The sequence below is a fragment of the Cyclopterus lumpus genome, chromosome 4, assembly GCF_009769545.1.
Source record: "Cyclopterus lumpus isolate fCycLum1 chromosome 4, fCycLum1.pri, whole genome shotgun sequence".
In the NCBI taxonomy this organism is placed as follows: domain Eukaryota; kingdom Metazoa; phylum Chordata; class Actinopteri; order Perciformes; family Cyclopteridae; genus Cyclopterus; species Cyclopterus lumpus.
In genome coordinates this window covers 8527714-8554611 of record NC_046969.1, presented here as the reverse complement: position 1 = coordinate 8554611, position 26898 = coordinate 8527714, and the positions used below count along the sequence as shown (strand labels likewise).

At 43.9% G+C, this 26898-nt stretch overlaps 1 protein-coding gene across 1 annotated transcript in view; it reads left to right on the top strand.

Moving 5' to 3' along the window:
* The first annotated feature begins 17320 nt into the window (after positions 1–17320).
* pde4dip (phosphodiesterase 4D interacting protein) overlaps positions 17321–26898 on the top strand; it is a 76485-nt gene continuing 66907 nt past the window's right edge. Inside the window, exons 1-3 of the mRNA XM_034530651.1 lie at positions 17321–17836; positions 20152–20204; positions 23517–23584. Of these exons, the coding sequence (XP_034386542.1) occupies positions 17811–17836; positions 20152–20204; positions 23517–23584 (147 nt within the window). The 5' untranslated portion in view covers positions 17321–17810. The remainder of the gene's footprint in view (positions 17837–20151; positions 20205–23516; positions 23585–26898) is intronic.

Here is a 26898-nt window from a genome sequence, read left to right as displayed (position 1 = left end):
GGCCCCCCACCCCCACCCCCCCACAACCCCCGCCGTCCCCGTCCCTTTTTGGAGCAGCCTCGATGGCGATACTACACCTATATGCAAATTGTTGGACACCGAGTGATGGCAGGATTTCCCCTAAATCGCCTTTTTACATCTTTTTTTTTTTTAATTCTCCTGAGCATCACCGAACTCTCATTTGTACAAAAAAAAGACACCTAGGCTGGATGCTATATTCGCATATCTGCATAGTTTTACATTTGTGATGTGGAGGGAGAGTTTTTCAAAGATCTTTTTGTTATCAATCAGAGAACTTGTTCTCGACGGAGACCCATGTACGGACTACGTGGAATTCCCTTCGTCCCTTCGGCTGTGGTGTTGGATAAAATTACAGACCACATTTGGGATCAACACTCTTTTAAAACAACAACCAAGCATTAAGGACATCCTCTGACATTTATGCAATTCTTTTAATTATGAGAGAGTTTTGTTATTCCACATTTCTTTCCATGTTATACCACTGACGAGCAAACATTTTCAACACATTTTGATTTTCATGTAATAGTCCAATATAAAGGAGAGGCTAATGTATTTCTGAATCCAAAACCATCTCTTAATTTCCTATGATATCCTTTATTTGTAACAGAATAAAAACGTGTATATTAATAAAAATGCATTTCAAGCAATGCAATGCCACAGTGTCCAGTTCAACAGATCTAACAAAAGAGGGTAAAATAACAATTTTACACTTACAAAAAAAATAAAAACACCTTTTGGGGTTTCTCCGAGTAAAAGAATCTCAATGCAGACAGACTTACAACACGCAAGAAGAAGTATATGGATAGTTGAGACGATTAGGAAAGCAAAATGATCCCGGACCTCGTGCATGCCCCATAAAAGGGAGATTTACAACTTGAGAACAGTTTCTCCTCCACAGAAAAACCTCAGGCTGCTCCTGCTTTGTGTGTGTGTTTTTTTTTTCTCTGATTGCCGTAACCTGAATTTTCCATCCTAAAAAACAGGATATTCATGAGCAGGGAAATCCTCTCCTCAATATGGAGGGCCCCTGGGCCTCGTTTGACTCGGCGGCTGTCACACGAGGTGTTTCTTCTCCTTGGCCCCTCATAACCTTTGGCGTCAACAAACACATGTCGACACTCGTCCCCGTACGGCACACGGGCCATAAAAGAGGGTTAAAGACTGAAACTGCAGCTGATGTGGTGGAGTCTTCATTTCTTTATTTCTTTTAGGGAGGGGGGGGGGGGGGCAGTGCTCAATAGGTGTGGTCATGCGGGCACACAGTCTGTAGAAATGTTTTGCGAAGATGTTTATTGTTTACAACTCATAAATACCCAAGAAAAGTGCAACGCTGATTTGCTTCTTTTTGTCATAAACTGAACTCCCTTCCAAAAGTTTAACGTTTAGTTTTGCAAGCATTATACACTTTGCAAAAAATATTTAAAATTCTTAAGGGTTTTTCTTCAATTTGGCATAAAACTAAACATGTTAACTTCCAGGAAACTTTTATCTTTTAAACTGTTATGTTTCAGCGCCGGAGTGTGTTACCTGAAGTTAAAAGCTGTTATATATTCACTTGTTCTCTTACTTCAGTGCAGCTTTAAGATGCTGGAGTGTTTCCTTTTTCTTTTCTTTGTAATTTCTACTTTACACATCCAGATTTGACATTCAACACGAGTTTAGACTTTTTGTAAACTCTTAGAAACATGTGCCTTGTAAAGAGGATTTTTACGACTTTGGCATGTTATCCTCATGATCCATCTGATCTGAGAGCAGCAAAATAACCATGAAACCATGACAATTTGGGGAGCAATAACATTTCATTATCTCAAGTGTGGGAGGTTTTCCTGCTATCTAATTCGGTCGTATAGGACCTGTCATGGAGCATTTATTCCATTTTCCTTTTTTAATTAAGTGAATGCTTTAAGGACTTCTTCCACATGTTGCGTGTTTAAGCTGAGAAGAAAGAGGCGCTTCATCGTTGTGACTTGAGGGTTTTCCCTGTCTCCTTTGCCACATTAAAAAAAAAGGCATATTTGTGTTTTCTCTGAGGCCGTTTTCTTTCCTGCTGTTGGTTGTTTTCCTGATCACTGATCCCTGACCGTGGTATGTCCAGTGTGGGACCCCTGTCCCCCTCTCCCCTGCCAGGCGCCCGGTCTCACCTTTCACGGCCAGGGCCTGGGCTGACCTGAAGTGATTCCAGATGTGGGGATCTTTTTGACCCCTCCTCCCCACAACCACCCACCTACCCTTCTGCGCCCCCCCCCCCCCCCACCTATTCGCCCCCAGGCCCTGGCCAACCACTCCATCAGGGCTGACAGCGTCCCCTCGGACAGCGTCTCTCCTCGCCTGAGCACATGACATGCAAGGCAGCCCCCCAACACCAGCGCTCCTTCTCCTTTTCCTCCTCCTCCTCCTCCTCCTCCTCCTCCTCCTCCCTCGCCCTCACCCACCCACCCCCATCCTCAGAAACACATCTGGAGCTCATTACAGAGGAGACAGTGAGAGCGAGGGAGGGGCGGGGAGTCTGCGTGCTGTGTGTGTGTGTGTGTGTGTGTGTGTGTGTGCGTATGTGTGTGTGTGTATGTGCGTGCTTGTGCGTGCGTGCGTGCGTGTGTGTGTGTGTGTGTGTGTGTGTGTGTGTGTGTGAGTAGCAGAGCGGGAAAGAGAGCTTTTCTTGACCCTTCTCCCTTAAAACATCCACCTTTTTTTTCCTTTTTCCTCCTTTTTTAATTCTCTTTGTTTCTTTTAACTTTTTAACGTATTAACGTTTTAACGTTGGCTTCCTCCCTCTTCGCATGCAGTGATCTTTGTCCCGCTGTCACTGCCACATGATCAAAAAATACTACATTAATGAGTGGTTTTGGAAAAGAGCTCGGCACAAGCAGAAAGAAAGAGAGAGAAAATCTCCGAGCAGCTCGAGTGAAATACTGCACAGCTGTTAACAGTGTGTGGTTTGGGTGAACAACCAAAAGAATTTCTCGAGATGTGGAGTTTCCACGCAAAGTCAAGTTGACTGAGAGGCTGCACTGTTTGTGTGATTAAGTCACTATTATTACGCACTTTTCCTAAACACAGATGCAGGCTCGAAAACATCCTATGTTGAATTGTAAAGGAAACACAATTAACTTCAAACTGCCATCTCAAGGTTAACGCTGATGACCATGTGTACTGCACTCCCATCGCCAACGAGAGCTTGGCTCTTTTTCTCAGGAAGTGAGACAATCTGGCTGCTTTCTCCCCATAAAAAAAAAAAAAAAAAAAGATGCGTACCTTTTTTCTTCTTCGGATTAACATACTATTTAAAAAGAATATACATTTCACTACGCTTTAATGGGCTCGAAGGTCATTAAACCCTCTCAGAAACTGGAGACCATGTAAGGAGAACTCTGGTGTATTTCAGCTTTGGCCTTATTTTTGTAGTTACGCAGTTGTTACGCCAATGCAGTGGTGTAGGCCGTAAACAAAGCGCTTGACCCATTGTACGACCCTCTTCCAACCCTCTCCCCCACCTCAGCCAGTCATCGGCCAGGTGTGTGGAGGTGAGAGGAGGCTTGAACTTCTCTCTCTCTCTCTCCTAAGCTCTGGTTTCCGTTCTTCACCCAGCTATTTCGTGGGAAAGACCGAAAGCAACACATTTTTCCCATTTGCACGATTGGTGGAGCTGACTCTACAAAGACTCAGAGTTGTTGGAGGGAGATCACTCCCCCCCCCCCCCCGTCCCCCGTCCCCACCCCTCCCCCCCTGCCCTCCAGCGATGACATTCAGAACGACAGAAACACTTCGAATTTAGATGCATTGGACCACATTAGTTTGATAAGCGCGCTGTCCCCCTAAGGGTGGTGGATGAGCTGACTTTTATGCAAGAGAGTGGATTTTACGTGCTTTTGCTGACCAATAAATGTTTGCTTTTTAAAAAAACAAGTCTTAACCATCACTTCACTGCCATGTGCTCATTTTGTAATAATTCACTTTTATGACCATGGCCCTGAATGTTAATGTTAAGTCCTCGTATCTCTAGTATGGATTCGGCTGCAACAGAGTTTAGCCAACTGAGACTGCTTGGTTTATTACAACTTGGGACTTGTTTTGGTAGTTCAGGCCTGCATTTATGAAAAATGGGAACATTTTAGCCAGCGCGTTAACTTCTGAGATCTGGGAACACGGTGAAATCCATTTAAGGTCGCACGGGTCAAGAGGGGAGCAGTCACATGATCAGACAAGTCCACAGTTTACACAGATTATATTGATCACTTCATGTGGAGGAGGTGAAGACAGAAAGGGAGCGCTCCAGTGTTTTGCTTTACAAGCCACGTGACAAAACTTTTCAGATTCAAAAGCACAGGAGCCACATGCTGCGTTGTCCCATGCTGCATGTAACACAGCGACAAAGATAGTTTTTAGTAACTTAATTACGGTGTGATAAAAGCTTCTTGCTCGACTTAAATGGCTGTTGTGAGCCTTCTGGTCCCGGGTCAATTAGCATTTTAATTCTCTCAGCCCTGCTGAGGTCCGGCAGGGCAACAACCAAAACAACAATTATGGTGAGCGACATGACGTGAGCTCCGAGAAATCGTCACTATATATATATAATCATCGCCAGAGTTCATATTCCCTCATGGCACATGAACTATTTTCAGTGTTTGGAGGACTTTTCTCAATGTCTTACAGGAAGTCCGGCCTCTCGCAGCGGAGCACGTGAATGAGATATGTACGAAGTCTCGGGAGCATTTACATTTACTGACCACGGGGAATGTTACATTGTTCCTCCAATGGGCCGTGCAGTCCGCTCGGGTTTTGATGCTTTTAAAACCGCCTCTTTCAAAAGACGGGCAGCGTTACCAGATTATAAGCAGAGCCTGTAGAGTGCCCACAATCATGTGTGTACCTGTCAGCTGGTGTTGTGTGATACACTGTCCAAACCTCTGGACTCGTGAGGGTCAGAGCTCCAGATCCATCCAACTCCAACTATCAGGCTCAAAATAACAACAGGAAAGAGTTTGGTTTAAAAAAAAGAAATATGACCAACATCTGATTGTGACTTCTGCTCACCTACTCCAGTAAAGGTTATGACGTGGTTGTCTATGTGTAACCTTTACGGGGACTCTTCCAAAGATGATCAGCTGTCTTCCGCCCTCTGCTGGACATTGCCGGTCCACACAGCTGCAGGTCAGGAGGAGCTGCTGACCAACAAGCTGATCGAGTGACGTCAAGTAGTTTATGTCTATAAACTCAAACTAAACTGAACTCAAATGTCCTTGAAATAAGTTGTTTACGGTTAATTGACATTGCCTGCAGAAGCATCTTGAAAGAAGAAAATGTAAGGAAGGTGGAGCCACACTGCGATCGAGAACTAGATCTTAGAAAATATGTCAAACAAGTGGACACAATTCAGTATCTGAAGAGTTGATTAATTATGAGACATATTGAATTACTCTCACTGCACTGTGGGAAATGAGATTTCACACGACTGGAATACAGACAAAACTGGGCTTGGTAAGAAGGCGATCTTTTGTAAAGATATGTTCAATATTAGTGCTGATTCAATCTTTCTGAACAAATATCAAAAAAACACTTTCACTTTACCCGGCCAGACTTTGATTTAAGTCCATTTTACTTCCAAAGAAAAAGCCAAACGTCTCTCTAAAAATGATCAATTTCACAGACTCCAATTAGCAGATAAAAGGAGGCTCTAATAATTAGTTATCAATATAAGTTAAATTGATCAAAATCAAACGTGGAAGACACCAGCGCACACTAAAACAAAAAAAACAACAATAAAAAAGACGATTATAAGATTATATTGCATATACTCATTTCAAGGTTGAGCGAGAAACCGTTACTATTGATGAAATGATGCATGTGTGTCTTAATCTCTTTATTTTCCTCCCATGTCCCTCTGAGCTGCCGACTGAGGCCCAGAGGAGGAAACTACAAACCCCCTCCGTCGTGGAGTTTTCTCTAATGGGCTCCACGCCGACCAGTTGGAGATGATTAGTGAAAGAAACGCGACACTGGGCTTAAATCAGCCCGATGTGGGCACATGTTACAGGTCTGGGCATGTGGACGTCCGAACACACGGCTTACATAAGTGTGTGCGCGTGTGTGTGTGCGCGTGTGAGAGCATGGAGAGGGATACCGTTTATGTGCCTTTTGATCAGTGCCTAAACTTGAGGCTATGAGGAATGTTTCTTTTTCTTCTTTGAAGGCAGTTTGAGTTTTCCGTAATAGTTCTGGTTCAGCTGGGGCCTGGGTTTGTGCGTGCGTGTGTGCGTGCGTGTGTGTGCGTGTGTGCGTGTTGAGCTGGGGATAAATGGGGGTGAGCTCTGAAATGAATATCATTGTCACATCTCGTGCCAGAGCAAATTCCCCGTCCAAAACGAGCAATTTAGAGCCAACGCCTGCCACTGGAAAATCTGCCTTCAATTTTCCTCCACTGGTGACTGTGCATGCGCTCGCCCCTCGCAACTCTTTTTCTTCCACTCACTCACTCACTCACACACACACACACACGCACACGCACACTCTCACACACGCACACACACACACACACACACACACACGCATTAACTTGCGGATCCAATTCGCCCCGCAGCAAGTGGACCCCGCAGTTTATTTTTTTCTCAATTATCCATTTAGTGTAAGTGGCAGGCGCCTGATGGGCTCCACGCCGAGAGGAAATGTTTGTATTGTCTTCATTTAACAATGGCGTTTAAACTAACACCTGATTAGCGAGAGCGAGTCACCGCTGAGCAAAAGGTTTGTGAGACAGCTGGCCGCGACGCTGCTTTGTTTTTCTAGTTCCAGTAATCGCCTCCTGCCATCTCAAGCTCTCCAGACTCTGTTTCTTCCTTCTTCTTTTTTTTTTTTTTTAACTTTAATAAGCTATCCGAGTGATTTTTCAAAGACACACACTCTGCATCTGTACTCTTCTGACTCTTTTTCCTTAGATTGAGATCCAAGTGGGAATGTTGAGTCCGTGTGTTATAGAGACTCGTGGTAGACTCAATGGAGAGTGTGAGCACTGATGGTCGATGTTTTTTTCTGTTCTTGGATAATTATGTTCTTCCCATGCAGGGCAGCAGCCAGGATTTAATAAAATACTGAAGTCAAAGTCCCCTCGCTGGACCCCCCCCCCCCCAAACACAGACTATTTATTAGTCATTTTGAGTGTACAATAAGACTGTCTGCTTTTTACTTTTGTGTCTTTGTATGACATGTAAACACATCCATGTGAATATGCTAACATGTGAGTAATGAAGTAATAAAAAAGTGATGGGGGTCAGTGGTTAGCAGGTCCGTCTTTCAATCAGGGGGTTGGTGGTTCAATCCCCGCCCTAGTTGATGTGTCCTTGAGCAAGACACTTAACCCTGCATTGCTCCCTGTAGCTGTGTCTACGGTGTATGAATGTAACATGATTGTAAGTCGCTTTGGATAAAAGCGTCAGCTAAATGACATGTAATGTAATGATATAAAATGTGCAATAGACCCGATGGGGATGGGTCAAACACAGGACTTTTAACTGTGTTTTACTTTTAAACACTTATTTTGAGGCCACGATTTTTTTCCTAAACCTAACCAAGTGTTTTTCTGCCTAAAGCTAACACCGTGGTGGTCTCTCTGGGTTTTGTTGCGACCGTTTTAAGGTGACGACGTGGCGTTATATGACTCGAGAAAAGCCACAAATAAAATATTAATGACGCACAGAAATGTTGTGCTGCTTAAAAACCCCTGCCTGTGAGTCCCTGCCTGTGACAATTGATTATATTTCTTTCAAGTTTTATATCCCAACATAAAAGTCTGCAGGCTGCTTCACAGACCTCGACTAACTAATGCTGTCGCTTCTTAGAAACCATTCAAAGGAATGAATCTTAAATATTGGTACATAATTCTACATTTGTCTTCACTCCCATCCCTCTGATCCATTGTCTGACTTGTTGGCCTCTGAATAAACTAGACTATTGTTCACTTGAGACTGTCCTTCTATTCACCACGTCAGTTCTTATATTATGTTTCACGCACCAAAAAAACCATCTGTCTATGTTCAAGTGACAAAGACCTCTGTTTGTTTCCCGTTTGCAACCAATCAGGGTTGTTTTGTAACCTTAGCATTGTCACATTATACACCGGATATATATTTACGACTGTTCGGAAGACCCAGACAGATGAGAGAGGGGGGCATTGTTCCAGTGTTTCAGGTTTATTAATCGAGTGAAGCAGCAGATGCAGCATGAACGCAACCATGTCAGTTTCACAATGCAGAGTTAATTCAGGATTAGTTTTTTAATTTTTAAAAAATTAATTTCAACTTGAATCCGTTTTTTATTCATTCTTTTCTTGCTGACAAGAAATACAAATGTATTGAGTCTTAGAGTATTTGAATGGGCCAATAAAAACATAGCCAACCTGTGTAGGGTTTGAATGTAAACTCCTCCCCATGACAGGGACCTCACCTCACTCGCACACTAAAGTTCCCGAACCGACAATCTGGACTTGGAGAGCGAGTCCTTTGTGTGATCCAGACTCTGGTCACGCTCTGCTGCACGAGCACAGGAAAGCACACAGGATTCCAGTGCACATGCAGCATGATGAACGAAACCGGGCCTCCAGTTCAGCCAAGCAGCCATAAAAAGCGCTGACTCTGCACTTTCCAGAGTGGGTCTTTTCCGATCGGCCGTAACTACAAATTTCCGTGACGGAGACCAAGTTGACGGAGACCGAGTTGGCGGAGCGGGGGGAGTCGAATCTGAACTGAAACGATAACACGTTACGTCCAGCGGCTTATCGTTAAAACGCTGTCCACGTGTTTTTAGTCAGACTCTCTTCAGTTGCTGGATTCTGTTTTTCTTCTGACTCATCGTCATCCTGAATGGGCCTCACTTACCCCCCGAGGAACGACTCTTCTTCATCTTTATTTTCCCCTCTACGCTCATTATGCGTGCTGTTGGACGATTTTTTTCTTCCTGGCCATACGGGCCGATCTGCCCTGCACACATGTTACATCTACGGAGACAGCGGGAATGATGGGAGTGGGAGAGAATGAGGCGGAGACGAAAGGCAGAGCAAAGATCAGAGAAGAACGTAGTGGTTCTTCTCTGATCTGCTACATAGGCCTTTGGTTTATTTTAGAATCGTCTCTTAGCTCGTTGCAATTAACTCAAGTTCGTATTCGTCCGGCAGAAACCAGCTTCTTGCATCGAGACCGGCAAAAGGTGACAGCGCTGTTTCTGCAACCGAGCTACAATTGACACTTTTCTAGCAAACAACCGCATTCAGGCTACGACACACGAATACTGCTGATAAGCCTTTTTTAGACAATGAGGGTGATTCCTGTCCTGTCCAGAGTCAGATGAGAAGATCTCTAACCTCTACCATATGTGAATCAAAAAGAAGTGCTAATGGATGCATCTTAACAACTGGAAGCGCATTGGCTACTAAACGAGCTCCATCACGAGTTCCCTCCCGTTAGCATATGAACAACTGCCCGAAGCTCCTACTGTGTGCTGGCTTTTAGCATGTGAAATTGAGCTAACGTTCGGCAAACACTTTTTCGTGACCTTAAAGAGACAGGCGCTAAAACGGAGAGTTTTCCGCCAGAGGGTGAACACAGGTATACATTTAGACAGACAGTATGAGAAAAAGTATGTGTTTTGTGAACATTAAAGCATGTAAACATACTAGTACACGGAACACGTATTAACCAGAAAATGAGCATGATATGTCCTTTTTAAAGTTGGATTTTATATCCAATAAACTGCTCATGATAGTCACTTTGCTGCAGTTTTTGCATCTCTTTTTCCACTTCCTACTTCTTCTTAGGGGGAGCTTTTTTGGAATCTCAGGAATCACCGGGTATCGTGGCATTTTCTTCCAACTCGCATTGATAGCTTTGTCATGGCGACACCTCCGTGTCTTCCTCCGCTCTAATCCATGAGCTCTTAGGAGACGCTGTGTGACAACATCTCTCCGCCAGACGCCTTCTGAGCTTCATGGCTCCTGAGGTCCTCCAGGCCGGTTGTTCCCTGATGGAGCCACACCTGTTCCTTAATCCCTCATTAAGCCACAAACTATTACAGCATTACAGCAAATCCTGTTTCCCCGCAGGAGAAAACAATGAAAAGGACAACAAAGGTGTTTTTTTTTTTTTTTAAACTAATTGATCTAGGGGGAAGAGAGTAATAGTTTTCATCTGTGAATTGAATGTAGAGTTTGTCATCTGGAGTTCAAGTGATTTGCTTTGTTACCTTGGAAATAGTTTGAGTCCCACATTCATTTTGAGGGGCCTTTTTATTACGAGAGTAACTCTGTGTATACTTTCTGATTTGTCATCATTGAAACTTCATCGCCATGGCCATCACGAAGGAAAGTGACGTCAAGCCCCGTCATCATTCATGAGCGAGTAACTCAACAAACAGAATGAAGTAGCGTGTGTTTTGTAACGCTCGTGCTGGACCTCAGTGCCAGGCCGGAGCCGGGGCGTTGCGTATATCCTCCAGCGAAGAGGGCTTTGACCTCCACATCAGCTCCAGCTGCAGGAATGGGCTAATATTAACCGTCAGCTGAAATGTCCTGACTTCGTCCTGCACGTCACGCACAATTATGACAAATTCAAACAAACACAGCAGGAAACTGAACTGAGGGCGGCTCCGTATTTCTACAACAGAGTCAGCAGCGCAGATGTTCATAAACGCAATGTCACTCATCAACACGTCTGCACGCCCACAGTCAGTACACATGGCATTTGATTCATGCAGAGGGGGGGGGGGGGGGGGGGGGGGGGGGGGGGGGGGGGGGGGGGGGGGGGAGGGGGCAGCAGGCTCCTCACACATACCCTTTGACTGCATCTAAAGAGCTTTAAAGTTAACTGATTCAACATTATGACTGTGGCAGCCTGTTCACCTAATTGCAGCCCAGAGATTATCATTCCCCAAGAAATAGTTCCAACACCTTCTCCTAAAATGAACTAGTTGTACTTTTACATTTTTTTTGTTTATTGACAAAGTTTTTCTTTAGTTGACTATAGCAAATTAGAACGGCGGTGTTGCCATCTGACCAGACCTTGCAGTGTGTGTGTGTGTGTGTGTGTGTGTGTGTGCTTGTGTGTGCGTGTACTATGATGGATCCAAATGCAGTACACACACTCTACTCAGTCTGCAGAGTGACTCCCTCACTCACAGAGTTTTTCCGTATCCGGACTGGTCATCTTGCATACCCCCCCCCCCCCCCCCCCCCCCCACACACACACCCACACACACACACACACACACACACACACACACACACACACACACGCACACACACACACACACGCACACACACACACACACACATACACATGAATACAAACACGCGAAAGAAGTGACGACAGAAGGTGGAACAGCAAAAAATGTGTAGTTCAGCATTTGCCCACCAGGTGACATAAAAGCAATTGTTGGTACAGGCTTGTTTGGAGGAAGATCTGCTGAGTGGGAGAACTGAGGAGTGATGAAACGAACCCTATAAATATATCAAAGAAACAAGAAATGATGTGAGTTGTTGTTGGACAAAAACAAGAGCAACATGCAGAGAGAGAGATTATAATAAGCATTTCATTATGTCGGTAGGAGGGCCAGCAGACCTACAAATAAAGCCGCTCTGGAGGTTTTCCATAAAACGGTGTAGAAAAGTCAAGATGCCGACCGGAACCTTGCAGGCGCTTCAGCTTATTAGTACAGTGCTTCCTCGACATTTGTTATCTTTATCATATTATACGAGAAAGACGTTTTCCAGGGGCCATACGTGACTTACCTCAGGATTCAAGAAATGTTTGCATATCACATTTATTCAATTCAGTGCTATTTTATGCTTTGGCAACTTTGTTTCCCCATATTTCCATATTTTTATATTAAAGATACCCACCGTCAAGGGTCACCTTTGCGTAACCGTTAAACTCACCATGCACGTTCCCACAAACACACAGCAAGGACATGACCTCACCTCGGTGTCCCACGAGATAGGGGACAGTCACCTGATCATGACGGCTCTCCATCTGTTTACATTTGGACAGAGTGCCCCCCCAGGTTTTATTCCACAGATTTATATGAATGTGTGCCCAAAACGAGAGCACAGGCCTCCCCAACCGCGCGTCACGAGGCTTTTTTCTTTTGATGTTTGGGTACGCCGCACCGCTGCTGCTGGTGGTGATGGTGGTGGTGGTGGTGGGCGGAGGAGACATCTGACGCGTGGGGGCTACCGACCAATGAGCTGAAACGGGAGCACCGGCGGTGGCGTCTGAGAGCATCTCTTTGATTCCAGACTGAGGTGATAATCGGGGATGCTCGCGCATGGATCCGGGCTCTAACCAGCGGAGGGGACTCGGATCACGGATGTTTAATCTAAGGGCGATCCGGCGATCCGGTGATGTGCGCGGAGGATCCCGTCGACGTGATTAGGAGAAGATGGAGAGGGGACCGCTGCTGTCACCGCCACACACTCCACTAGTGCGGGACTAGAGAGGTAACGCACGGAGTGCTACAATAGCGTGACATAACTGTGTTTACATATTGGTGTCATGCCAGTGTGACAACAGCATTTTGCTTTAAGCAACATTTAACGTTTTGATGTTGCTGATTTTAATTGCGTCAGACTCAACACAGTTTACAGTTCAGCGTTTAGTCGCCCTGCAGGCTCCCTGTGGTGTTGTGATGGAGTTAGACTCTAAACCAGGACCCAGAGTTGATGACAGCTGTCTGATGGAGGTGTCTGTCTGCTCCTGGCAATAACAATTTCCTGTTCAGTATTGAGTTATTGATTTATGACGCCCAGCAGGCCCTGTGTGTGTGTGTGTGTGTGTGTGTGTGCGTGTGTGTGTGTGTGTGTGTGTGTGTGTGTGTGTGTGTGTGTGTGTGTGCGTGCGTGTGTGTGTGTGTGTGTGTGTGTGTGATTTGTTCCTCTGTGTTCGGTTTTAATTGGGACATATGTTTGTTTGGATAGATTAGCTATCAAAGCAAGTTGATTTTCAGACTGTAGTGAATGAATGGAGGCCAGCAGCTCAGCAGAGCAAAACTCATTCATAGATTTGCTTTGGGACATGTTGGCAGTAAACGGGTAATATGGAGAAAAACAAACACTGATGGTCAGTTTGAGTGATCCACCTGTGAATTTGAGGGATGTTTGTACCAGTAAACATGGCATTCTTGTCACAAAGTACTCCAAAAGGAATATGTGCGCTTTCACCTTTTTAGATGCTGGATTCCAGTGTGTTCCAGCTAAAGTTTAGCCAGGTGTCACTTTTTTACCGGAATGCTTTTTGGCCAAATTGGCTTCCTTTTTGGATGGTAGAAAAGGCCTCTGGGTAGAAAAGGCCTCTGCATGTTAACTTAATATCAACTAGTGGAGCAGTAAACAGACATGACATCTATAACCAGACTCTGGCTTCCACCTGTAGTCATTACAGATTATAGACAATATGTTATTTTCTGCTTGTGATTGACAGTAATAATATAAATGTCTGGGGGGGCATTTTGACATTTTGGCTCAATTTTATTTCAGATTTGCACCACTTTCACATGTGGGCCTAAATCAGACATAGGTCTGATATTTATTAATTTAGTTAGTGTGCAATGCGACCTCAGTCTGAACAGTCATATTATTATTCATGTGACTTTTACATCACCAACGCCACATCCTCCACACACACACAGAAGGCATAATTCAAAGTGTTTCTCTCTTTCTCTTCGCCCTAGTTGTTTTCTGCTCACACGTTTTGATTCAGTCTTCCACTGAGAATCGACTTCTAAACTCAATGCTGACGTTTATGGCCTCCATGCTTACTTCCGTACCACAGTGTGACGTTTCTGTCTCTGTTCTTTAGCGCATTCAGGGCCGAAACCAGTTCACACTGGAGTCTGATGCCGGCCACATTTCTAAAATCGTGTTGATCGCTAAGGCATGACCAAAATACAGCTTTTATCATGAAACACTGTTACTGGTAGAAATAGAGCAGAAATAGTTTTATATCATAAGCGTATTAACTTAAATACAGCTTTCAGGTTCTGTTCCTCTTGTCTTCTTCTCTCAACTGAACATCAACCAAACTGGAGCTTCTCAGTTTACTGTTCATTATTGATACTTTACATATTTTTAGTACGTTTTACGTACATTTTAAAAAAGAAGAGAAAATTCCACCAAAAATCATGGAGGCTGCTGGTTTTCACTCTGAATGCAAGACTTTTACAGCGATATTTCTGCTTTTACTGCAGGAAAGCGTTTAAATACGTGGCCACTGCTAAGAGGTTAGTTGAGCCAAAACATCACGCTGACTTATTGATTATTTATTAAGAGTGGTGTTTAGTAATATGAGCCTTGGATGGGGGGATTGGCATGATGCACATAAATAATAAATGCAGATGACTGTTGACTAGGTTTTAGTGAAGACATCTGCAGTACAATAATAATGGCCACATGCTCTCAGTGAACCAAACAAAGCTTCATCATCATATTATGTGTTTGAATGTGTGTGTGCGTGTGTGTGTGTGTGTGTGTGTGTGTGTGTGCGTGTTTATTATAATTGTTTTGCATTGAAATCATCACGTTTATGAGTATAGCACAACACCTTCTTCCTGGTTGCATGATTGCAGCTCTCTCTGACGGGCTCTTGGCCTTCTAAACACACAGTGCACATCCTGAGAGACGCTCATGGGCGGCTTGTTCAGAAGCGACCGGGTGAGTTAGGCCGTTGCATCCCTCCCAACAGGGGGGAGTCACACACTGCCGGCCCTGGATGGAGTCGGAGGGAGTGAGGAGGCCTGTGCCTCGCCCTCTAGAGATGGTGCTGGAGAAGAAGTGTACAGATGATGTCAAACAGCACCTGCCTTTGTCCGCCTGAACCACAAAATGTAGCTGCAACACAGGTGGTCTTTCCTACATTACGTGTCAGAAGCCTTATAGATGTACTCAAAGAGTTTCTTTGCTTCTTGAACAGAAACAGAACCGTCTCTTTAATGTTTAGCAGAAATAGAAAGAAGTTTCCAGTCTTGGATTATGGCGATGTGGTCTGTAGATTCATGAGAGTGATCTCAGGACTTCTGGGTTTGTGGAAGTTTTAAACTCATATGTGTCGGGGCGATTTCTACGGACGCAGTGGGTCCAACAGCACTTTCCATAAATCATGAGGGATTGCCAGGATTTGAGATGTGTTTTTTGTTTGGTGATTCTCAGCAGTAGTTTGTGAACTGCGTTTTCCGTCTCCAGATGACTGTGTGACAATATGAATCAGTATCTGCGTGTGAAGTGACTCGAAGTGCAGCTTTAACGTGTGCAGTCTGAAAGAAGCAGGTTCCAGCTGTTCTAGCCGACGGCTGCCCAAACAGAGAAGGAACATTGAGTGAGGAACCTACCGTAGACATGGAAGGTCGACGTGGGAAGAGCGGAGGAAAGGTGTGATCAGGATAATTACAGACTACCCTTCTTCTCCCTCATGCCTCGTCTGTTTTCTTCTCGTCTTACTGTAACTTTCCACCTCCTTCACTCAGTCAGGGAGCTGGGAGGGCGGCCCTCACCTCAAACCAAAATAACAAGCTCACTCATCTCGGTTAACTTTGTTATGAAGTCGGTCAACTTGACTGATTCTGAATCCAGAACAAACTGAGCCAGCCTCCTTGTTTGACCTCTGACCCGGTTCTCGGGTTGATCTGATCACAACAGCTCTCCTGAACGTAAACATGGAACAAGTTTTCTCACCTTGTCTCGTGTACTTTGAAAGTGTAACCTGAGCCAGGCAAAAGCAAACGGCACAGAAACATCTATCAAGTATGCAGATTCTTAAATTAGCAATGTCCACATAAAGTAAAAAGAAGTTTAGATGAACAGCCATTAGGGATGTTTTTTTGTTTGTGACACGTTCTTTTAAGTATGCGACAACTCTAAATTAGTGCACTAGTTCCCAACCTTTGTGGCTTGTGATATCTTTTGAAAAGAGCAACGTCTACTCGTGAGCTCTTGTCACAAGTGTACTAGGCAGGGAATCACAAAGAGAGAAGGGTTGTTATTTTGGCTGATTGCATAACACGTTTGGCTCGGCCTCTCAGTCCACCCTCACATGGTCTGTGTCTTCTCCGGCTCAGACCTGCAGGGCTACAGTCCAGCCGCCCCCACTGAGTGAAGCGGCTGCACGCGTGGAATGTGAGTCAGGTATGTGAGGATACTCCAGCTGGTCGGGAGAGAGTCAACAATGCATGTATCTGTTTATGCAGAAGACAGGTGACACAAAATCTTGAATCTGGAATGTATTTTGCTCAAACCTTCCCACCCCAAGCTGCAGGTGTTCAGGAACATCACGCCGTAGTTATCTAAAGGGACAGGCTGCGTGTCTATTCTATTGGGCGGTTGTTATCTGGCACACAATTAAGTACTTCATTCTAAAAGTCCAGATAGCTCATTACGGTCACATCCTTTTCTCTTTTTTCTTTCAGTCTCCTTGAGGTGAAAATCAAAAAGACACCACATTAAAGATAACTCCAGGCAATTTCCAATCAATTATGCTTTGCGTGACAGCTTTTCTTCTTGAAAGCCAATACTGCTGATATTTCACAATAAAAGCCCTCCGGGGATAAGAAGGGATTGTTGAGGTGAGACTTCAGGTTGAACAGAGCTCTGTAGTTGCTCTGTTCAGTTACAGTACATCAGGGAACCATTTGATTATTTGCCATAATAATCATACAAAAAGTGACTAAACTTACCAAAACCGCAGAGATGGTCATTTAAGTTCAAACAACAAAAAAAATTATGCAGAATTGTGTGTTTCTGTGTGAGCACACACACACAATTCTGCAGATACACACTCCAGCAGGCCACACCCTCCTGTTTGGAGAAGCACTGAAGAGGAATTTCCATGGACGTTGATCCAGACTCTCGGCTGTCTGTCTTTGATCCTGAGCTCCCTCCGCCAGCCTCAATGTGCTGCCTGTCTGTTTGAATCAAGTCAATACAGCTGCACTGTTTGTCTTCTGAACTAAGAGAGCAATAATAGACTCAGTTCATGTGGTTGTATAAGAAAGAGCTATCATCGGTGTGTGTGTGTGTCTATGTCTGTGTGTGTGTGACCTGCAGGCAGAAATGTAAAAGCAGGTTTTGGGTTTAGATTCCTACCTGGTTTTATACCTGCTGCAAGCGTGCTCCAACATGTCAGACACACACACCTGCAGGGGGAGGAGGAAATACATGAACACACACATATTCGGGTGCCCTCCTTGCGCTCCACCCTGCCTTAAAAAAACTACCAGAGGCAAGTAGTCAGTTGACACTTTTTATACCAGCTATGGCGGAAAGACGTTGGTGTGGTTTGTACACACTCTGACACACACACACACACACCTCTAGTGAAGTGTCTGTTTCGGAGCATGCTGAAACAGATCAGGCGTTCATGCTGACCCAGGCAGTGTGTGTACCTTTGCTCCCCACTGGTGTTTACCTCCTCTCTCTGCTGCCCTCTGCCACGTCAAATGACTGCCCGGGTGCTTGGCTCGCTCCTCTGGGAGCCTCATGGCCAAACAAGCCTGACTGTGGTCACTCTGCTCTCGCTCTGAGGAGTCAGAAACTGCTGGCCGGAAGATTTTTTTTCCTCCAGCACCAGCTCACGGCTGTGCGTCTCCGCCTGGTAGGTTGGCCCGCGTCTGGCTGTCTGCTGGAGCTCTGCTCGCCGGTTGGAAGATAAACGAATGTGTTCAGGTCCGTGCAGGCAGTGCGACTGACTCACCTGCCGGTTGAGGAGATACTGGGAGCTGTTGGAGCAGCTGGAATTGTATTTTTTTTTATTTCATACAGCTGACAAATGAGTGGATATCTTTACAGAGGAAGGTAAGGCGTTCTGGAGGAGAACAGCTCCTGTGATGAGTCACAGCGTGGTTTGTTGGTTTGGTGTGGATGATTGTGCGGTTTGTGTTTTTCTGTGTGAATAGAAAAGCCTCTCTTCTCCAGTGAATGCAAAGTTTAAAAAAAGTCTTCTTTACCTTGCAATGAAAAGAGGACCTTTGTGCCAGTGTTACATAATGAGGTCTGGACTCCCACATGTGGTGTTCCTGATGGGCAGCCATTGGCTGAGCCCGTTTCAGTCGCTTCAAAGCAAAACGCATGAATTATATTGGTTCACTCCTGTATTTTCAGACACAGTTGGTCTGTTATGCATGTCAGAACTTTTTGATATGGTAGATGTGCGTTTAACTCCTCAACTTACTGTAAAGATTAATTTAGAGTACATCTTATTACACATCGCCTCACTGTATCGTATTTAGTATGTTGGATGAGACACAATTAGAGCTCTTCATTGAAGCTATATGATGTTTACACTGAGGGAAATAATACAAGTCAGGACTCCTGACCTTTCCATCAAATTGACATATTCTATATGTCACTATATATTAACACTAATTACACACACATAGCTAAAAAGTGTCCAGACTTCAAACTGATGTCTTGGAGTTGTCATGTGCTCTCTGCCTCTCGCTTTTGGCCATTTTGAGCATTTTACATCTGTTATTGAGTCAACCGTAGAGAGATGACGGGAAACGATAGCAGCGTGAAACAAAGGCTCCCGGCTGGAACCTAAAGGGACACAATGCAGGTCAGGGTCGCCATCTTTGTCTGGTGTGCACCAAAAAAGAGAGAGAGAGAGAGAGAGAGAGAGAGAGAATAATTTTTTCACCACGTCATTAGTGAAAAGTTATTAGACAAGTTATTTGAAGTTGGAAAAACAAGTTGATAGAATGAAGATACTCTAGATGTTTCAGAAGCTATGACCAACAATTGCTCAGTATTTTTACACGATTAATAACACGTCGCTAATTACATTGCTAATCACCTAAATACATGTCACAGTAATTTAGAGATGCCTTTCAGCGCTTTCTGGAGATAGTTGACATATTCACACCACCAACATTATTATTTAGAAGTATGTGAGACAGAATGTGTGGGTCATCATACAGAATAGGTTTGGCGTGTTATGTAATCTTTCTGCAGAGGTTATGACGTGTCCTGCAGAAACCTCGGCCTACATACATTGCAAGTGTTGGATCACTTTGTATAAAAGTTTACAGGGAGCAGATTTGCGGAGGTCTGATGACGAGTAACCGCACACGTGAGATCACAAATGTTGTTCTCTCTCAACACTCTACTCAGCCTCTATTGTCACACGTTTACTCACAGTTCCTCCAGCTGTCATCACCAAGTCCACCAGCATGGGGGTCTCGTAGTAACCACACACACACAGACACACACACACACACACACACACACACACACACACCTAGGTGGTCAAGATGTTGTTAAATAAGTCAATCCGCTCATTGCACTCGAAGCCTTTGATTCCTTATCCAGAGACAATGAGTCTCATTACGTTCTCACCCGAACGTGAAGCTCCTCAGATGCCGGATCTTCAATTAAGCTGATAAAAGAAGCTTTTTACAGCTACTTTGACTTAATCTTGTTTATAGATTATTCATAGAAGGCTCCGAGGACGTGCTAATGTAAGAAAATCCTGCCCACGTTCCTCTGATCCTAAAGAATCCTCCTTAATCATTAAGCCACGCTAAGAACAGCATTACCTTTTTTACTCTTTTAGGTCAAGGAAAGACACAAACCTTCACTTTAGCAGCCAATGAAGTCATTTATTAGCTAAAGTAAGAATAAATGTGCATTTTATGAGTGATAAATACTCTCAGAGAGCCCCAGAGGGTTTAATTTGTTAACAGAGTGGTGACCAGTTGGTGGAAGGATTTCCTGGATTCTTCCACTCTCCGTCTTTGTTTACTGTCTCTCAGCTGCTGAGTGATGGCTGTGTGACTTCAAGCATGCGCTGACTCAGTTTCCACCACCAGTGTGAGTGTGCCTGCTGCCTCTTGACATGTCAGTGGGAAGCTCTGCTCATCCTGGACTATTTTTGACCGTCTGTGCTTGTTGAGGATTCGCCACATTTTCCGTGTGGCGTGTGAAGCAGACAGGACACCAGCAGATAGGGTGTACCCCAGGTGAAAACATGGTGGACCATGAACGCAGCTTTCAGTGAAGGGATGAGGAGCTGTGTTTGTGTGTGTGTGTGTGTGTCTGTGTATGTGCATTTGTGTGTGTGTGTGTGTGAAGACGCATGTGACGGTGCTGATGGTTGTCTCTTGTTTCAGGCACTGTGGTGCAGAGAAACGGCCCAGGCCGAAGAGCATCGGACCTATGATGGGTAAGTACATATCCCAAATATATGAATACTCCTACAGCTTTGCTCTTTGTTGATGTTTTTTTTAATTCTCTCACCTCTAGTCAATGTGTTCTTGGTCTCATTTGACACACCCATTAGACTTTACCGTTTTGTTTGTCCAGGTAAAAGCCAGTAGAAACCCCTCATTACGGTTAACCCCCCTCGGCCTGATAGCTCCTGTGTTGACTAGTTAGCTGTGTGTTGCAGCAACAGTCTGTTGAAGGACCGAGCAGCCACCACCCCTTTAATAGTGTGTGTTGTTTTACTTCTGTTTGTGGACCAAAACATCGTAAAGTAGTTCCATAGTTATTTGGAGTTTATATTGCTTTCCATGAAAAAAAAAACTGGAATGTTTTAATGACTGAAAACTGACAGATCTATTTATACTCAAGTCAAATTTTATTCTAACATTGGTTTTAACCAGCTGCTTACTAACTAAAAGACTCTCAGGGTTGCACTGTTAAACGATTGATTATAAGTTAGTGATCACTATCCCCAATTATTATAAAAAAACTACATTGTGGTTCCTGATTTTTAAAGAATTCACAGTTTTATATAACTAATATATATATATATATATATATATATATATATATATATATATATATATATATTAGTTTCTTTCTGGGGAAATAGCAAACTTCTATTCTCTTTGACAATTTTCCTCTGTTTAACTTATTTTGGGGGTTAACACACTTGTCTGTGTGTGTGTGTGTGTGTGTGTGTGTGTGTGTGTGTGTGTGTGTGTGTGTCTTAAAATGTATATATACACGATTGAGAGTGAGCAGAACAGATGGGTATGGGAATTCATTTTGGGTTAGGGTCATTTCCATCCGATGCATTGCTGATATCTGATTTGAGCTGCCTTTGTTTCAAATTGCAGTTGTTTTGGGAAATATGCGTATTTGCTTTGTCTCTGAGGTGATAGTTTTAACTGAAATACAGGTCAAACAAGCGAGATACAACGCAAGAGGTTTGCCGTAAAGGCCGTTAAAGAAGAGCCAGGCCAGCTGTTTCCCCCTGCTTCCAGTCTTTATGCTAAGCTATGTTAATCACATATTGTCTCCAGCTTTGTACATAGATGGAAACGTTGCTGTTTAACCACCTTTGCATCATTGAAGGTGGGGTGGTTTGTGTGAACAATGTCACCGGCTCCGCCTGATGACACCAAACCAAACGCATCATTGTGTGGCTTTTACCTGCGAGTGAGTGTGTGTGTGTGTGTGGGGGGGGGGGGGGGGGCTCCAGTTGCCGATAAAACGGAGGGAAGTAGTACATCGTTCAGTTTCATATGCTACCCACATTGCAATGTTGAAAATTGTTTTGGTTGAAAAGAGTTTCCCTTGACCACACATTCATGGGATGGATATCCATGTGAACCTCTCCCTCTTGGAACAAAAGCAAAATGCGCATGTTTGCTAAAATGCGTAATGTGGTATTGTTGGGCTCAGGGTTTGGACAAAGGGAACACAATGTGTTTGAGGGGCCTCACAAGTACCGCAACACAACACATGTATGTGTGTGTGTTTGCATGGTTGTGCCAGTGCGTCATTCAAATCAGCCTTTGTTTAATATTTTGTACCCCGTTCTGCTCCAGGCCTCGATCCAGAATACCTTCCACCTTTATGTTACCGAGCAGCTTTTTAATAACATTTAATTTGCCGCAATTTTAAGGAACCGTCAGAAGTCTGCGCTCTGCCAAAGTAGTCTTGATTACACCCCTTGGGATCTGGCACTCCCCCCCACCCCACCCCTATTACACTGCGAACCAATTGGCCCCTGCTTTGAGAAGAATATAACACAAACTATTTTACATTACCGTCCTGTGTGGGGCTTTCTGGGAATGCTCCGGGCCTTTTGAGATGATAAGTTTGGCTTTGAGACGTCTTAAGACCACTGGAAGTGTTTCAGCTGGACGGTATTATACCATGTCGGTTGAGGTTCTGTGTGTGTGTGTGTGTGTGTGTGTGTGTGTGTGTGTGTGTGAGTGTGTGTGTGTGTGTGTGGGGGGGACACGGCCCACATATCCAGGTTTAATAGGGTTATAATGAGGCGACGTCTCAGAGATGGTGCTCACTGTGCCCAGAGGTGTTTACGTTACGGCTCTGTTCTGTGTGACTGATGATTCTCAGCAGCAGTGGAACTCTTTTAAATGAAGGTAATTCATTTTAAATAGTTCAAAAATAATTCAGGATTCATGGTGCAGTTTAAAGATGAATTTATTTGCATTACATGTCCACTAGACAAACACAGAACATGTGCGCTTTTCTGAAAATGATGCTTATCTTCTATTAAAGAAAAATTCGTCGACAAAACGATCTTTATTCAAGCTTCACATTTGAGCTTTTTTGAGTTTTCAATTGTATTACACAGTCTTCACCAGCAAAGGACGTTTAGAGTGACCTGTAAAGCTGCCGTCCTGAATTTAAAAAAGTGCTCAGTCAGAATAATGAAAACTTTGATATCCAAGACAACTAAACCACTTTCACCAACTGATGAAGACCATGTGACACGGTGGAGTGGTTTGTCAGCTGCTGAATTAAATGTCAAGCTCAATGTAAATATAATGAGTCTGTTGCATCAGGCTTTTCCATTCTCACAGGTCAGAGGTCAGATACAGTAACAGCATCCCTAAAATACTTATATTCATTCAGAATATTGTGTCCCCGTCAATTATGAAACTAAACCTCTATGCATGAGTAGTATAACCAATAATAATTTTAAAAAAGGAACAATGGAGATTACTCGTTGGACATCCAAGATGTCCACGCTGTCAGTCGTGTTAATGGGCAGGAAACCTTTCAGGAGTCGGCAGTTAAAAATAAATAAATGATACAACATTACATTTCTCAAATGGAAATGGTAATAAAACCCACAGCCGAAAGATGAAACGGCATTAAGAAATGATTGAGGAAGTTAAGGATCACAGTGACCACTGATTGTGCACTGGCTACAGGAGGACATAGTGGATTTTTGTTTTCTTGCCGTCTATACTTATATTTTTGGTAAGTTAAAACAAATGTAATTGTAAGGTTTGTCCAATCACTTATTTCATTTTCCTACCAAACCGTACGTTAAATGACAGTTGTGCGGTTGCCATTGTAATGACATCAATCTGAAATGTCCTGCTTTGGAAAATACTGTAACACAAAGAGAACCAAGTAACAAAACCTCACAAGGTTCTTAAACATCTGGGCCACGGGAAGCCCAAAGTTACAGGTTGGTAACCTAGCACTTTCAAAAAAACGGGTTTGATTTGATCTATTCACGTCCTTCCTTTTTCTATCCGTGCAGATTTCTCGTGTGATGAGACGGTTAAAGGCCCCCCGGTACAGATGCACAGCCTGAGAGAGTTCGAGCAGGTAAGAACATGCGCTGTGATACGAGCTGTGGTCTCACCTTGAGGCGCTCTGATGAAGTTCAGGAGTTTGCTGCTTCAATTGTGAAATTAGCGTAGCGCCGTGTGTGATAGATGTCCAGGCTTGTGTCTGCCCTGATGTAATCACTATGGAGGTGTGCTTGAGGAGAGGATGATGCAGCATGAGTCAAAGATGTTGCTCCTCTCCCGCTGACACAATCCGCTTCTTTCGAACACACCTGCATGGATATTAAGGATGTTGCAACTCCGGGTTTTGCCCGTGGTCCTGATCCAGGTCATTCAAAATGAAGTATCTGCCTGGTCCATATTTCACACATACAGTGATATATGGTTGTTCAGTTTAGAGGTCTATATTCAACTGGAGAGATGCGTTTTTTCAGCTGAGGAGCTCTGCGTTCATCTTAATTGTCTCTGATTACATTACAGGACTTGTTTTCATCAGATTGATCAACTGGAACGGCTGATTGTAGTTCACGCGTTCGTGCCGCTGGATGTTAGGAATGGATTTCAGTGTTTGTTAGTGGAGCGAGATGCAGCGTTTCGGATCCAGGGAGCAATGTGTCACAGCAGAGTGGGTGTCTTCAAGCAGCTGCTGTCACGTTAAAGCATGCTTTCATCAGTCCTGTGGATGAACTCGCTACCAAATGTCCAAACACCGTCGTGTCCTCATGTTGTCCCTCCGCCCACATTGCTGTTATGACAAACTGTGGCTCCCCCCTTTGATTTGTTTGGCCTCTTACTCACACTTAGCCCTAATAGCCCCAATCGGGTAGTCTGAAACGCTTTGTCAAGTGGATTCATTTATGTGTCAACCTTTCAGAAAACATGGCTGACACACACGTTCAAGGTGCGGTCACTGACATTTTTTTTCCTTTTCTGTTACGTTGTGAAGTTTTTAATTTTTTGAAGGCCCAGGATTAGTGTTTCCTTTAGTTACTGGATGGCATTTAAGACCTATACGATCAGCTTACAGTCATCGGCAGAAACGTAAAGAGATGTCAGTGACGACATCTGTATTGTATTATTGGACAGACCTACCCTGCTGTTCATCACACCGCTCCACATTACGGCAGTGATTGGGCCATTAAGTTGTTTCCTCACAGCTTTCACCTTAAAATACAACAAAAAGAAGACATTTAAGCATTTTTTGTGCAGCTCTGTGGTCGGCTTCGTGTAGACACCAAATTCAACGGAACTAATCTGAAATTGCCGGGCATCATTTTCCTTGTAGCCATTTCGAAAGTTTGCACATTGTATACGACTTGATGCAAGTATCCCTGCTCATAGCTACTGTCCCACACAAAGACAGAATCATTAACAGGAGATATGTGAATATATGTATAAATATTTGAAACCCATATATCTTATGCAGACATAGTCTTAGAAGTTAAAATCAGGCATTCTGTATGAAAAGCCACACAGCTAAATAATGTCTGCTGGCTTTTCAACTGAGAGGATGAGAGGCGTAGTGTTCCTCTGGTTCTGGTTCTGTGCCAGAGTAATGGATTCTGGGAGCTTTGCCAGGTGCATTATGGGTCTGATATAACTCTGGAGGTGCTTGCTGCAATTACGGTGTGTTAGTGAAGGAGACAGCCATATGAGGAGCTGGTTGTAGTATGAATTACTGGGGAGAGCTTGTGTTGTATTGTGGGGGGAAAGGTCAAATGATATGAAATATGAAACTCCAGCAGGATGAGATGAAATCCACCAGTTCCTGTAGAACAAACTGTCTGATTGATTCTGAGACACAGAAAGCTGCAGCAGAAAAAAAAAAAAAAATGTATTTCTTCACCTGAAGGCAATTTTGACATTTTAAAAAGGTAGTAATTTACAGAATCAAGAGGCAACATTTTAAAAGCTTTGCATTACACCTCATTTTACTTCACTTAAACTCTTCCTCTGCTAACTTTGGCTCGGCTTAAACAGTATGCATTACATCTACACATCTGCTAGGGTCTCCTCGGCTCCTGGTAACCAAGATCCAGGATCATAAGTTGGACTGAGTCTCAATAATATAAATTTATGTAGGTACAGTAAATCCCCCCCGTATATATCTTCACTACAACATCCCTGTCATAGATTTATGCAATGTGCAACTTCATTTTAAGGAGCTACATTTTAAGACTCAATTTTAAGGACTGACAAGTCCAACAGTTTAGTGTTTAGATAAAGTTCAGAAAATAAATATGGGGGATAATTAAGGCTCTGGCTTACAGACATACTGTAGTATAATATGGCCTTTGAATCATAGCGTTCTGACATGTCAGTCAAAAATAGGTCCAACACATGAATGAGTTTAGAACCTCCATCCTCAGGCACATGCAACCAATCTGCGTCCTGTGTATATAATACTGAAACCAGTAACTCTTCACGTTTCCTTGTGCAGCATCGAGATGTAACAGAAATCATTTTGAAACTAAAATAGAGAGGGCAGAACTGCAGAGCAGAATGATTTACTCCCACACATGTGGAAACCTGCTGTTAATTCAAATCAGCCAGCAACAGCGTGCTGATATTGTACATGTTTATGCTGTAATGGACTTCAACCAGGACAGGAGTGACATTCCAGTAATTATTTATCTGCTGAGAGTGGAGTCTGGTTTAAGGTGGTTTGTGTTATTCGATAAAATACATGGTGGATGGCAGCTTCATGTGGGTAAAAGCGTCTTGTATTGTCGGGATGAAGAGCTCCCCCCCCCCTCCCCCGCAGCTCCACGAGCAGCGGCAGAGAGACGAGCTCTCGGCTGGATGGTTGGAGGCTATATTTGTGCGGCAGCTCTCCTTTTGAAGTTTTTCTACGACTATCCCACTGAGGGATGAAGGGATGAGTCACGCTTTATGCAGACATGCAGACTGGGAGGCAACCGAAACACCGGCTTCGCATGTAGGGACGGGGGCTGATGGACCGAGATCGTTGTGGGTTCGAAGCGCAGCCGGCGTGTCGCAGGCCTGCAGGAACCAGTTCCATGTTTCACATCTCCCACAATTCTTTAAAGTATCACTGTTGCACAGTCGTTTTAAAGAATGTTGCGCCTGCGAGTCATTTCAGATGTTATGCAGTCTCTTGTATTTACTTTATTGTGAGAAAACTTTCAAAATACATATATATTTATTGTTACTATACGATTTGTTCATTTCATTTTGAACAGTGTTCCCATTAGAAGTGGTATAATGGCGTATATGTGTCATGTCGGAGATGGGCGCCTCTATTCTCTGCGAGATAACAAGCGTGGGGGATGACGTGTCAGCGCCTCCTGAGAATTCCTATCAAAGCAGATGATGATCAATTGTAAGAAT